This window comes from Jaculus jaculus, chromosome 1, assembly GCF_020740685.1.
Source record: "Jaculus jaculus isolate mJacJac1 chromosome 1, mJacJac1.mat.Y.cur, whole genome shotgun sequence".
Classification (NCBI taxonomy): domain Eukaryota; kingdom Metazoa; phylum Chordata; class Mammalia; order Rodentia; family Dipodidae; genus Jaculus; species Jaculus jaculus.
The window spans coordinates 104,268,557-104,283,094 of NC_059102.1; the positions used below are offsets into that span (position 1 = coordinate 104,268,557).

A 14,538-nucleotide genomic window follows, 5' to 3' on the forward strand; every position below is an offset into this window, starting at 1 on the left:
GGCCCCGAGTATCCCAGAAGCTGTCCCTTTCCTTTCTCAGATAATCACAGCTCTGGGTAAATGGTCAGTGAGAAACTAGAGGGATTCTAGCCATGGTAGTAGGTAGGTCTTAGGAAGCCTTAAGTAGGTCAAACTGTACTCAAAGGAAGTAAGGAAAATAGCTACACAGATGTAACCAGCTTTAGAGCAAGTCCTGTTTAATTAAGCCTTTCCAGCCCAGAGGTAAGCTCCTGGAAAGGTGGCCCACATCCTAGAAATGGTCTTATCGAACTTACTTTATAGTCATAAAGATTCAGAGAACCTTATTATATACAGGTACTGACTGGCCTTTCTCTTCTTGAAAGTTGCTCAGAATTAGTATGACAAAGCCAAAATGCTACTTCTTCCCTCACTCCCACAGAGCAGGACCACTGACATGTTATTACCCATCTGGTTCATTCAGCTTTGTTTTTTTCATTCCATCCTTCCCCAGACATACCTGTATGCATCACCTTTCCATCTGCATCCAGCTGTGTGCCTGCTCTTCTACCTCTCCTGTCTGCTTGTATATGTTAGTCCAGCCCTTCAGTCTGTGAAAGTGGATCTAGAAGGGGAAGGAACCATCTAGGGCAAGCTTAAAGCAGAATTTGGGTCTGTTATTTGGGTGGAGTGGAGAAATGTGTCACCCACAGACTCTTGAAACTTGTGAGGTTTAGAATCAGTGAATCTTGAGATTGAAACAAGCCTTGAAGATCTATGCTTAGTTGATGACAACCAGACTTCATCTGTAACTCAGTCCCAGCAGCGACTGAGTCTTGCTCACATTAGGCCCACCCTGCTGGGGCTGTAACCCACACATTCACCTGGCAGACTCATGCAGAAGTTACCTGGCCTCTCTCACTTCGGAGAGGAAGCATTTACCAAGCCTGATGGGAAGTTTAGTGTCAGTTCTTGAAGAACATCTACAGTAAGCTTAGGGGGAAAGAAAAAGGCCTATGAAAAAGGGATAAATGCCACAAGAGAGGGATAATGTAAAGTGGAACAGGAGTATTCAGATAAGTGGTAGGATAAATACATTACCAGTCCTTTTTAGTATATTTTATTTCAAGAAAAGGTCTAAGTTTCCCAGACTGGCCTTGCTGTGTAGCTCATGCAGACCTTGAATTTGTAATATTCCTGCCTCAGGCTTCTGTGTAGCTGATATTTATGTCACCACGCCTGACAGAAAGGTGATTCAGTTGGTTGTGAGTATATAGGAAGAAGGCATTTTTAGGTTGATGTTCAGCATTGGACAAAAATTGGTGTACTCTGTTCAGTTTCACCTAGCGATGTTAAGATAGCAAGGGATGGAGACTAGAGGTAAACCTAGACACAATGAGGTTCCCATCAAGCCCTTCTATAGATATTTATTAGAACCAAAGAGATTTAGGTCAGGCTAAGGGGTTGAAATCATAAGGTTGAAAGGACTTTCTTTCCAAGCATGAAAGATGGAAGAAGCAAAAATCAGAGAAATTATAGAAAGATGGTTGCCCCTTCTGACAGATTAAACCCACTGCTACTACCAGTGGGTACGCAACCTCATGTACACTGGCTGGAGTGTAACTCTTCATGTCTTGTTAAAATACCGACTTCTGTGTCACAACTCATGACCCCACAGAGGAGGGAAATGATGGCACCAACACATGATGTTTCCATACAAAATATATTCTTAATAAAAATATTATAAAAATTATAAAGTGTGGGCTGGAGAGATGGCTTAGCGGTTAAGCGCTTGCCTGTGAAGCCTAAGGACCCCAGTTCGAGGCTCGGTTCCCCAGGTCCCACATTAGCCAGATGCACAAGGGGGCGCACGCGTCTGGAGTTCGTTTGCAGAGGCTGGAAGCCCTGGCGCGCCCATTCTCTCTCTCTCCCTCTATCTGTCTTTCTCTCTGTGTCTGTCACTCTCAAATAAATAAATAATTAATTAAAAAAATTATAAAGTGTGATGACTGCTTGAGCATTCATCTATTTAGTGTTTATACCACAGAAGTTAATGTTTAATGTAAAACTTGGGGTCTGATGTCCCTGATTATTTCATTCTTTGCTCACTGGTGTCTCTGCTCTGTCACAAGCAACCACTGTCATTCGTATTCGAAAAGTCCTCTTTGCTGGTGGTAAGAACGTTTGGCTGTTGTCCCTTTGCCTCTAGTCTTACACCCTTCCTTCTCCCGCTCACTGCTTCCTAGAAGAGATGGCAGATGGTCCCTGTAGTGCTGGGAGGTAAACATCCAGGGACCTTCTGTCCAGGCTTCTCTTTCCCTGCTGAGTTACTGCACTAGTCACAAGAGCCAATGGCTCCAGACAGAAAGTTCTGCATCTCCGAGTTGAGCACTGACATCTCCAAAGACACCAGCCTCCCCTCTGTTGCTTCCTTTTCTCTCCCATCATACTCACTGTGCCAGCAATTGGCTTTTATTATTTGGTTCGACTATAAAGGGGGTATGAAGAGAACGTGTGGAGGTGCCAGTGCTCAGCTGTGAGACTACTTCTAGATTTTGTAGAAGGTGCTGAGGATTCAGCTAGATGACTTATTGAATCCATAATAGCCGCATTTTCTGCAGCAGCACACAGTCCATCCTGTGTTTCCATAGTTTTTAAATGGACTATCCCTATTTGCATACTTCCCTGGAAATTCATTTGCCGTGTCTCAGCTCTGGAGCCCTTTACTTTACTTCACTTCAGGATTCTGTCCTCACCATGGTCGCTCGCCCACTCTCTGTTTGGTTTTCTCTGTCTCTACTGGTCATTAATGTATTCATGCCATGTACAACATAACATTTCTTCATGTAAGTCTCTGATGGAATGGCTCAGCTACTGAATCAAAAAACAACAAAGCTAGAAAACCATTGTCTTCACCCCACCACCCAAGTCCTGGGCAGTCTTCACTAACCAGCGTTTTCATCACAGCCCTTGCTCTTCTTCACCAGAGGCCAGTGAGGACTTTGCACTTCTTAAACTCAGAGCATGAGGACTGCACAGGCTTTATCTGGGAGTCTGGTATAGTCTTTCTAGACGATGATGTGGTCTAAGCTCTCTGAGAATGGCTGAGTAGAGACCTAGGGAGAGACAGCTGCTTGAAGGAGTTGGGAGTTACCTGTCTTCTAAGATGCCTGACAGCCTCCTGACTTGACTACTGCCTTAGAAAAGCTCAAGGACGGCTCTTGCTGAGACATAACCCAGCCTCCCTCCCTTCACTAGAACATGAGAAAGACCGGCTGTGTAAGAGTGCTGACTACATGAACCTGCACTTCAAGGTCAAGTGGCTCCACAATGAATATGTTCGGGATCTGCCTGCCCTCCAGGGGCAGGTGCCTGAGTACCCAGCGTGAGTCTGTGGGCACCAGAGGGAAGGGAAGAAGGCCCTTTGGGTGGGTAGGGCTAGTATGATACATTCAGTCCAGCAGGGCAGGCTTCAGACTGCTAGCTTTAGGCACTACTGTAGAAATAGAAGTGTTAAACTATTCCCTGCCTTGCAGAAGATTCTACCTGGTAAGCTGTGAGGCATTATAGCATACACCCACCACTAGTTTCAACCCTGCTTTCCTGTTCTGGCTACAGGTGGTTTGAGCAATTTGTGCTACAGTGGTTGGATGAGAATGAAGATGTGTCTTTGGAATTCCTGCGTGGGGCCCTGGAACGAGATAAGAAGGATGGGGTAAGTTGGGGTATGGGCTACACAGCAGTCAGTCCAGGGCTTCCAGCATTTAGCCATTGGCAGAGGTTCCTGGGCATCTACCAGGCAGGCTAATCTTGTTCTGTGGTATTGGGAGTGCAACGGTGGGTCACTAAGCCACCCCTACTGAGTAGAGCCCTTTCAAATGCTGTAAGCTTGAGAAAGTAGAAGTTGTAGATGGTGACTTCATGTCTGGCTTTACTTAGTTCCAGCAGACATCGGAGCATGCGCTCTTTTCCTGCTCTGTGGTGGACGTCTTCACACAGCTCAATCAAAGCTTTGAAATCATCCGGAAGTTGGAATGCCCAGACCCTAGCATCCTTGCCCACTATATGAGGAGATTTGCTAAGGTAACCATAGAGCCTCTTATCTCTTCCTCCTTAGCACCACCACACTCATAGGTCTGAGTTCCACCTTACCTCATGGAGACCTTCACCTTCAGATACGGTCTGACATTACTCTTAACCTCCCTTTCTGTGTTTGAGGAAGACAGATGGTCGATCTCAGCTATGTTCTTCAGTTGAGAAGGAATCAAGTTCTTTCCTGTGAGAATCCCCCTTTGTTTCTCTGATGTTTGTTTGTTTTTGTTTTTTTCGAGGTAGGGTCTCTCTCTAGCCCAGGCTGACCTGGAATTCACTATAGAGTCTCAGGGTGGCCTTGATCTCACAGCAGTCCTCCTACCTCTGCCTCCCGAGTGCTGGGATTAAAGGTGTGTGCCAACACACCCGGCTCTCTGGTGTTTGTTTTGAAGGGTATGTTTTGTTTTATTTATTTATTTTATTTTATTTTTGTTTTTCAAAGTAGGGTCTCACTTTAGCTCAGGTTGACCTGGAATTCAGGGTGGCCTCGAATTCATGGTGATCCTCCCATCTCTGCCTCCCTCATGCTGGGATTAAAGACATGCGCCACCATGCCCAGCTTTTGTTCTGGGGTTTTTTTTGAGACAGGGTCTTATATGTAGCCCTGACTGTCCTGGAGTGATTCCCTTTGCTTCTGCCTCCTGGATGCTGGCATTACAAGCATGTACCATATACCTGGCTCCCTGGTGTTAATTGTTCTAGGATGAGAAGCGCAACCTGTGGTAAGGTCCCTGTAGAGATAGCTAAAATTTCTCTTTCCTTTCTCTTTTTCTCAGACCATCGGGAAAGTGCTGATGCAGTATGCAGACATCTTATCAAAGAATTTCCCAGCTTATTGCACAAAGGAGAAACTGGTAGGGCCAGGCCTTGGGCACTTAGAAAACTATAGTGGTGGGCACTTAAATACTTTTCTTCAAGAGCTGTTGACTTCTGATTCCCTTCAAAGCTTTGCTTGAGACTCAGGCCACAAGATGATGGGAAACTGAGAGTTCCTCTAAGCCCCCATTTGGTGTATTATCCTCCCTTAAGCCAGACCTTGGTTTAGTCATGTTTGTTTTCAAATAAAAAATGTATGAGGGGGGCTGAAGAGATGGCTTAGCAGTTAAGGCGTTTGCCTGTAAAGCCAAAGGACCTTGGTTTATTCCCCAGGACCCACGTAAGCCAGATGCACAAGATGGTGAATGTATCTAGAGTTACTTTGTAGCAGCTGGAGGACCTGGCATGTCCATTCTTTCTGTCTACCTTTCTCTCTCTCATAAATATAAATAAAAACAAAAATTAAAAATGTGTCATAGAAATAGTTATAAAAGGTTCCATGAAGATCTGTACATCCACTACTCAGCTTAAAGGTAAAAACATTTGTTTCTAGTTTTTAGTCAAGGAAAAGGGTCTAAATTGGCTATATATCTTAGTACTTAGGGAGAGACCTAGGTAATGTGAACTCCCTGTGGCTCTGGAATATTATAAGAGAGGGAGAGACCCTAGACTAATGGTCCTGTGTTGAAAGGTGCTATGACTCAAAGGCTCCCTCTGTCCCCAAAGCCCTGCATCCTGATGAACAACATGCAACAGCTGCGGGTCCAGCTAGAGAAAATGTTTGAAGCCATGGGAGGCAAGGAGGTAAGTCTTAAGAGTTTGTGGTCACTGAACTTTTCCTTTATTCCTGTATTTCCATAGAACTCTACCCTCTCCTCCTTTTTTTTCTACCCTCTCTTGATTAGGTTTAGGCTAGGGGTTTAGCTTGAAGTCTTGAATGTTTGATTAGAGATAGATATTGAGGTAATGCCCTAGAAAGGAAGAGCAGGCATCGGAGGATGGCTCTAGGAAGGAAGAGAAATCACTGGGGTATGGCTCTAGGAGGGAATAGCAGGCACTGGGGTATGGTTCTAAGAAGAAGCAGGCAGCCGGGTATGGCCCTGGAAGGGAAGAATAGTGACATGAGGGGAACAGGTAAGAGGAGCAGCCTAACCTAGTCTACTTCCTGTGGATACAGCTGGACTCTGAAGCAGCAGACAGTCTGAAGGAGCTACAGGTGAAACTAAATACAGTTTTGGATGAGCTCAGCATGGTATTTGGAAACAGGTCAGTGGCTCCAAAACGCACAGCCCTTAGAACTAGGTGTAGTTCCTGGCCAATCCCAGACCCGACCAGCTGCAGGTCTTCCTGCGCTCTTACTGACTGTCCCTGCTGGAGGTGCACCATGAATGTGCATGGAAGAATGGACCTGAGTAGCTGGTGCTACTCTGGGGCTCAGTGTGTGGGGACAGGAGGGGCTGCACTGTGGGCTCCTGTGTAGTTTCCAGGTGCAGATTGATGAGTGTGTTCGACAAATGGCCGACATCCTGGGCCAAGTTCGGGGTACAGGGAATGCATCCCCCAGCGCCAGGGCCTCAGTGGCTCAGGATGCAGACAGTGTGCTACGACCACTCATGGACTTCCTGGATGGCAAGTGAGTATGGCACTCCAGAGGGGGAGCAACCAGGGGCCATCAGACAGAGGAGCCTCTAAGGGAGTGGGCATCCAGACTCCCCCTACCTCACGTGTTGCCCATGTCTGCAGCCTCACACTCTTCGCCACCGTGTGTGAGAAGACGGTTCTGAAGCGAGTCCTGAAGGAGCTCTGGAGAGTAGTCATGAACACCATGGAACGGATGATTGTCTTGCCCCCTCTTACAGACCAAACAGTGAGAACCCCTCCCTCCCACTTCCTAGTGCCTCTTTTCCCCTCAATGCCCACTTCCTAGCAAAGCTTGGAATTTTGTTTTGACTTATCCCTCTCTGCCCAGGGCACCCCGCTGATCTTCACCGCTGCCAAGGAGCTGAGCCAGCTTTCCAAACTCAAGGTTCTTGGGATGTGGGGTCCTCATGAGGCTGAGAGAAAAGTGCTTGGGACCTGAAGAAGGGATGGGGAGGAGAGTAACATGTAATTATGGACTGGCAGGCTAGCAGGCTGGCACAGTTTGTATGACTGCTCTGAATGCTTTCTCTGGGGTTCCAGGACCACATGGTGCGAGAAGAAACACGCAATCTTACTCCAAAGCAGTGTGCTGTCCTAGACCTGGCCCTGGACACCATCAAGGTAGAGACTTCCCCCTTTCTAGACAGTCCCATACACACTTGGCCCTGGAAAGTGCCAAACTAGGTGTCCCTCGGGCTCTTGGCTCTTCCACGCAGAGACAAGGGGAGAGTAGGCCTTAGGCAGTGTCAGGTTACAAACAGATATGACTCCTAAGCCCATGACAAGCAGGTGCATATGAGCTGTAATTGAGGCACTTGGAGAGGTATGTCCTATATATCAAGTTCCCAAAGGTTCCGAGAGGTAAAAACCACTTTTGGCTATTATCCCTAGCTAAAATGCTTCTATCTAATGCCTTCCCAACTAGACAGACCTTGAATACAACCTGCAGAAAAATGGCCCTCCCTCCTGCTCCATTTTGTACCCAAATGATGCGTCCCACTGAGGAACTGGGTCTGGCTTTGTAGCTGTTCTTGATATTGTTTGTCAAATGGTCTGTTGTTCTCACAGTGCTCTCCTGGTGTTCTGGGGATAGCTGAGTAGCTGTCTCTCTGAGAGGGTGAAGCAGTTGCTTGTTTATCTTTCAGCAATACTTCCATGCAGGAGGCAATGGGCTAAAGAAAACCTTCCTGGAAAAGAGCCCAGATCTGCAGTCCCTGCGCTATGCCCTATCTCTGTACACACAGACCACAGACACTCTCATCAAGACCTTTGTGCGTTCACAGACCGCCCAGGGTAAGGACCTAGGGGCTCTGTGTCCCACCACTCTCTGTACACATCAGCCTGTAAGGAGTCACTATTGTCAAGCTCTTGGGGAGGACCCAGTTTCTCCTTCAAACTTGGACTTCGGCATTCCTTAAGATGCCCTCAATACTTACCCCAGCCCATTCCACACAGGGGAATGAGAGTCTAGGAAATGAGCTTGAGGTCCCTTTTCCCAGGCAGTGACCATTCGTTGAGCCCATCGCCCCTACCCTGTCTGCTACTGCGGAAGGGGAAAAAAAATCTGTGAGGAAACTCTGAGAAGGAGTGCTTAGGATAATTTTGAAGGCTTTCAGCTTTGGGGTCCTTGCTTGGAGTTGTCCTTAGGAGAGAAAGCAATGGGCCTTCCAGACTGTGGTAAGAGGAAACCATGGTGGCAGCTGAGGAGAGGCACAGCAGAGCAGAGGCTTCTCTTGAACAGTGCTTATGCACGGGGGACTAGGCTGCTGCTTTTATGTGGGTTTTTTGTTTGTTTGTTTGGTTTCTTGGATTGGGAGAGGAGGAGGCCTGATTTAGTCTCAGGAATTGACAGTTACTGAAACTCTTCCCATCTGCCACCCCCACCCCCACCTCCAGACAGGCCTGTCCAGACTAAAGCACATCTGTGAAAAGGCTGAGACGGATTCTGACCTGACTCTGGAGCAAGGCCCTCCCAGGAGGCATAGGCAGTCAAGATTGTTATGTCTTGCTTAAGGAAACCTAGGCAGGCTGCCTTGGGGTGGTCTGGCAAGAATCGATGGTTTAGGCTGTACTGAGCTATTGATATGAAGTACTCAGCTGATCCAGAAAGGAGAGATCTAAGCAGTTAGACTAGAGGTGACTAGAGGCGAGAAGATGGAGAGCACCCACAATACCACTTCATTTCCTGCAGCTGTTCTCATTTCCGGGCCGGGGTAGGGAGAGGAAAGAGCAAAAGAAGCAGGGGTGAGGGCTGGAGAGATGGCTTACTGGTTAAGGAATTTGCCTGCAAAGCCAAAGGACCGGAGTTCTATTCCCTAGGACCCACATATGCCAGATGTGCAAGGTGGCACATGCATCTGGAGTTCGTTTGCAGTGGCTGGAAGCCCTGGCATGCCCTTTCTTTCTCTCTTTGTCTCTTTCTCTCTCTCTCTCTCTCTCTCTCTCTCTCTCTCTCTCTCTCCCCCTCCCTCCCTCCCTTCCTCCCTCAAATAAATAAAAATAAAAAGAAGCAGGGATAAGTCTGGCAAGACCTTTACAAAGCTGTGGACATGTAAGGCCTATAATGTCAGGGAGGATCTGAGTTAATCCAGAAAGGTTTTTTGGAAGCATTTAGCTTTCAGCTAGGCAACAGTGAAGGAGAGGCTGAAGGAGCACAGAGGTGAGAACAGGGCTGCACTTGCATGTGGGCGTGTGCTGTCTGTCATCATTTAAGAACCTAGGAAGTTCAAGCATACCACCTCTTCCTTGCCCCACTGGTCGTAGATACTTTCTATCTATTTTCTATTGCTTCTGCCACAATTTGGTTGGTCTCCAACCTGCGAAGTCTAATGTGGAACACTCAGACATTGGCCTTAGCTCTTAAACATCTTTCTTCCCACTGCCCAATCTCTGTGCTCCCTGAGAATATGAATAGAACTGCTTTGAACAACTATAACTCTTGACCTCTAACAGTTCTTCTTTCTCTGTCCTGCTGCTGCTGCTACCCCTTGACTTGCCTGTCTTCGCTCAGTGCATGATGGGAAAGGTGTTAGGTTTACTGCTAATGAGGACATTCGGCCAGAAAAGGGTATGTTATTACATGTTCTGCAGACATGAATCTAACATGGGCTGATATTGACCCCTGTGAACTAGAATGAGCTGCTTATGCTGAGCCTGACTGAACCAGGTGTTAAAAGTTCAGAGACTCTATCCTAAGTACTAGAGCTGCAAATGTGTTCACATGGCCTAGGAAGAGCTACTATTATTGTTGTCTCTCCAGTCTTCAGGATTTCCCCACCACTCCACCTCAAGACAAAGGTTTGATCTGAGGTTCAGGGTAGTGATGTGTTATCAATATAGGGTGAAACCTTTGCTGAGAGGAGCCAGCACGGTGGCTCTTTTCAGAGATTGGGAGTGGAGAGTTGATTTGTGAATTTAAGTAGGACAGAGAGGCCTCCAGACTAACGCCTCCAGGAATCCTAGGGGAGGTGGAAATTGCTGCTCCGGTTACAGAGGGACCCACATGTTCCATTAGGAGACAGCACAAGCTGATGTGGCCTGGCACATGCTTCTCATGTACCCGAGAGGCTCTTAACTTCAAAGCCAGTTTGCACAAGAGACATCCACACACAGGAAGTGGCAGGGGGAGGGTAGCTCAGTAGGTAAAGTGCTTGCTTTACAAGCATGAGGACCTGAGTTCCATCCCCAGTGCCTACATAGATAAATGTGTGTGTGTGTGTGTATCTGTCTGTCTGTCTTTCTGTCTGTCTATAATCCCAGCACTGGGGAGGCACATACAGGAGGATCCCTGGGACTTGGTGGCCAGCCATTCTGGCCTAATTGGTGAGCTCCAGGCCAGTGAGAGATCTTGTCTCAAAAAGATGTGTACCTGACGATGACACACAAGGTTGGCCTCTAACTCCCACTTGTACACACATGCACAAACAACTGCACACACATACATATACAAGACAAAGTAGAGAGAGAAAAATCATAGTGTGGACCTAGCTCCCAAATACAGGGTGGCAGTACTGTCCTGCCCAACATCTTTCAATAACAATTCTTTGGCTGGGCATGGTGACACATGCCTTTAATCCCAGCACTCAGGAGGCTGAGGTAGGAGAGTTGCTGTGGGTTCAATGCCAGTAGGGACTAAAGAGTAAGTTCTAGGTCATCCTAGGCTAGAGTGTGACCATGTCTCAAAAAAAAAAACAAAAACTTCAGCCTAGGAGATAGAAGTAGGTGAATCCTGCAAGAATTCCCAGTGCGTTTTGGAGTAAGTTTCTTCTAAGATGCAGTTGACTTACCTTTCTTTTCCTTCTCCCATTGATTACTTTCCCATGGGTACTATAGGTGATAACTTCTTGCTTTAGGGTATAGGGAGGTTTTACATAGAATTGTTAGTTTTAAAGTTCTAGCATTCTCCAGTGGACAGTCATTTGTCTGTCCCTCAGGGCCTGGCGTGGATGATCCTGTGGGAGAAGTCTCTATTCAAGTAGACCTGTTCACACATCCTGGCACTGGGGAGCACAAGGTCACAGTGAAGGGTGAGTAGACCTAAAGGCCTGACCTTTTCTTACTCATGGCCCCAGTCATCAGTTGAGGATGGGGACTGCATGTCCCAACCCTCCAGCTAACCCCTCCTCCCAGGGAAACATGTCTTGGAACTGGGAATAGTTGGTGAGATCCTTCACAAGTGTTTTTGTTTGTTTGAGCAGTGGTAGCTGCCAATGACCTCAAGTGGCAAGCAGCGGGAATGTTCCGGCCTTTTGTGGAAGTGACCATGGTTGGCCCACAACAAAGTGATAAGAAGAGGAAGTTCACAACCAAATCCAAAAGCAACAACTGGGCCCCCAAGTACAATGAGACATTCCACTTGTAAGTTATGGGATGGGAGACCTACAGAACTCTGGAATGGGGGTATTTGGTGCGGAGTAAGACTGAAGAGGCTGGGAGAGGAGGGATGGGCTAGATGACAGATTGGGTGAATTCAGCCAAAGACATTCAGCTCTGGCCTCTACCTTCTACCCTGTACTCACAGCCTCCTGGGAAATGAAGAGGGCCCAGAGGCCTATGAGTTGCAGATATGCGTGAAGGATTACTGCTTTGCCCGGGAGGATCGTGTGATAGGACTGGCAGTGATGCCCTTGAGGGATGTGACAGCCAAAGGCAGCTGTGCCTGCTGGTGCCCCTTGGGCCGGAAGATCCACATGGATGAGACAGGCATGACCATTCTCCGGATTCTGTCTCAGAGAAGCAATGACGAGGTGGCCCGAGAGTTTGTGAAACTCAAATCGGAATCTCGTTCCACTGAGGAGGGGAGTTGAAAAGCTCTGGCTGATGTGCCAGCCAGGTGGTACCAACTGCATAAATCTGAAGCAGTGAGAGTTAGCTGCATAGCCTGCTTGGAGTTCTTGTAATTAAGAGGTTGACTCCTTCAGCTAAGGATGCATAAGGAAACTTAGAGTAGTGAGAGTATGGCTTTTCAGAGAAAGGATCATGAGTCCCTGACCAGCAAGTCTATGGTGCTAGGAGCTATGGGAGATGTTTCCATAAATAGCAAGGGATAGATATTTCTGAGCTATTCTTAGTAGGCATCCCTCCAGTCCACTTCCCACTTCTACCCTTCTCTAAACCACTCTGTTCAGTTAGACCCTTACATGTCAGTGATGAGGACAGCAAGTTTAGAAGGCCTGAGCTTATGTGTCTGACTGGTGTGTAGGAATTCCTGAGCCCTGTGGTCTAGATCGGAGATTGACTGGAGCAGGAGCACACAGAGTAGAATTTGCTGTCTCTTGAGCTGAAAAACTGGTTTTGTGTGGCTCCAGCAAGAGAAACTGAACAGATACTTTCTAGAAATGAGCTGTGCTACTTTCTTCCCTCACAGTATCCATCATGAGTCAAAGCAGGTTCACATGGTGCTTCAGAGCCCTGAGCATTATATTTCTTTGGAACCCAAGGCCTTGACTGCCCAGAGACAACCCCCTTATCTTACTCCTATAGGCAGGGGAGTTATGCTTAGAATACAAGAGACTGTTCTTGTATTTATAGACTTACATGTATTGATTAGCACTAGCTGAAGGATCCAAAGGTATCTTCTTGGGTAGGCCCTGAACAAAGCCTGAACAAAATTGTGGAAACAAGTCTCAAAAAGAGTGGTCCTCACCAGTGGCCACTACCTTCTGGCTGTTCTTGAAGAAAGCATATAGCCCTTTGGCCTCTCTTCTTGTCTTTGGGATCAGCTGCTGTTTCTGTTAGGCAGTCAATCATACAGAAGGAGCTTGGACTCTCAACCCATGGTATAGGGATGGATGAGGACCTCAGCACTTCCTGGGAGGTCAGGGACTAAATTTCAGCAGGTCTGATGGACTTCCCAGGCCCTTGCTCAGAAATGTGACATGTTCCATGGATTTCCTCAATAGTAGCCTCCTGAACTTCCTGAGGACCCTGCATTGTCTGCAACTTACTGGCCAATATATGAAACAGGAAGGCAAGTGTCTTTGCTGTTTTAAATTATTGTATGTGCCATTGTTACAGAGAATTATAGACTAGTCTGTAATAAATTATGTTCTAGCAGCCTTTGAGGTCTGGTAATTCTGTGACAACATGAGAAACCATAGAAATACCTGTCTTATTTAATGGTACCTTTTGGACCAGTGGCCTCTGGCTACTTCACATGCTCTCTCCCTCCTCCCCCCACATCCTATGAGGCAAGTGGTAGAGTCAAACTGAGCACTAAGAAACTCAGCAGCCGTTGGGCCAGCATCTTGGCTTTGACCTGAGACCATCAATCTGGTCAACAGAGTCAAAGGGCCCAGGCCACCAGCTTCTTGCAAAACATCCAGAAGAGGAGATGGCATGTGCCAGTGAGAAGTAGTGTATGCTTCCTCTTTCCTTTATCTAGGATCCCTATGACAGGCCACAGCCTGGACTGTAGAACAAGGCACACTTCCGTTGAGGAGAGATGTGCCTGCAGTGGGTGGAACAGAGGTTAGGCCTAGAAGCGCGCACTGGCTTTCATTCGGACCTCTGCAAGGAAGATGAGCTGCAGCAGCAAAACTGTAAGTGAAGGAAGGTTAAATGTGTAGCTGCCTAACCTAAGAACCAGAAAGCCTGGTGCAAGAAATTTGTATCTCGGGCTGTAGAGATGGCTTAGCAGTGAAGGCCTTTGTCTGCAAAGCCAAAAGACCCCAGTTTGACTCTCCAGGGCCCACATAAGCCAGATACACAAGAGCGGTATGCACCTGGAATTCAGTTTGCACTGGCTGGAGGCCCTAGCCTGCCCATTCTCTGTCTCTTTCTCTCTGCTTCTTTCTCCCATAAATAAATAAAATATATTTTAAAAGAGAAAGGAAAGAAACTGAGGTCTCACTTGTTTCCGTGACAGCGGTGGGCTGTCACCACCTGGGGCAGCTCCATTTCCATTGCTTGCTAAACAGCTTTATGGTTCACTCACCAAGACATCTAACTTCCTTCTTAGACCCTCCCTTCCTAAGCCATCCACGTTTTGTCATTTCTGCATCAAAATTGTGCCATCAATCTACTGTCTCATTTCAGTTCCTATTTGTAGTAGCTTTCAACTCATCATCTGGATCACTTACGATCCCCTCCCCTCTGCTCCTCCTCCGTAGTCACCCATAACTTCCATGCTGAAGCCACAAGTGCGGGCACAACCACCTCCCCTCCCTCCAAACCATCCTGCAGCTCTCAGAGCCATTGTCCTTATAGTTCCCCCACATGCACATGAGTCCCCCCACCCCACCCCCTGCCCATGTCCTTGAACATCGTTGTCTCCTTACTGCAATTCTTTTCATCCATTGGTTTTTCCTAGACTATCATTTCCCAAAAGCCACTGGGACCCATCCAAGTCAGGGCAGCACTCTACATTGTTATACCTTGTCTGTCTCGCCCCATCAGCGTGGTCTACCCAAGGCAGGATCTAAGTATTAATTTCATCTCTGGCCTCTGTCACCCCGGGGGCTAGCACTTAGTCCAAAGCCCAAGGGACATCTGCAGCAGGCCGCGTGGTCTTTAACGGCGTGGGGCGGGGCC

The 14,538-nt window shown here is 47.4% G+C and overlaps 1 protein-coding gene across 5 annotated transcripts in view; it reads left to right on the plus strand.

Moving 5' to 3' along the window:
- Unc13b (unc-13 homolog B) overlaps positions 1-13,062 on the plus strand; it is a 65,470-nt gene extending 52,408 nt beyond the window's left edge. For all 5 annotated transcript variants that reach the window (XM_045144964.1, XM_045144972.1, XM_045144981.1 and 2 more), the window contains 15 exons: positions 3,217-3,343; positions 3,577-3,673; positions 3,898-4,041; positions 4,827-4,904; positions 5,593-5,670; positions 6,044-6,132; positions 6,347-6,499; positions 6,610-6,733; positions 6,836-6,892; positions 7,048-7,128; positions 7,653-7,800; positions 9,518-9,574; positions 10,941-11,033; positions 11,205-11,364; positions 11,528-13,062. In XM_045144964.1, coding sequence (XP_045000899.1) covers positions 3,217-3,343; positions 3,577-3,673; positions 3,898-4,041; positions 4,827-4,904; positions 5,593-5,670; positions 6,044-6,132; positions 6,347-6,499; positions 6,610-6,733; positions 6,836-6,892; positions 7,048-7,128; positions 7,653-7,800; positions 9,518-9,574; positions 10,941-11,033; positions 11,205-11,364; positions 11,528-11,813 — 1,772 coding nt within the window. In that variant the 3' untranslated portion in view covers positions 11,814-13,062. The remainder of the gene's footprint in view (positions 1-3,216; positions 3,344-3,576; positions 3,674-3,897; positions 4,042-4,826; positions 4,905-5,592; positions 5,671-6,043; positions 6,133-6,346; positions 6,500-6,609; positions 6,734-6,835; positions 6,893-7,047; positions 7,129-7,652; positions 7,801-9,517; positions 9,575-10,940; positions 11,034-11,204; positions 11,365-11,527) is intronic.
- Positions 13,063-14,538: the final 1,476 nt, after the last annotated feature.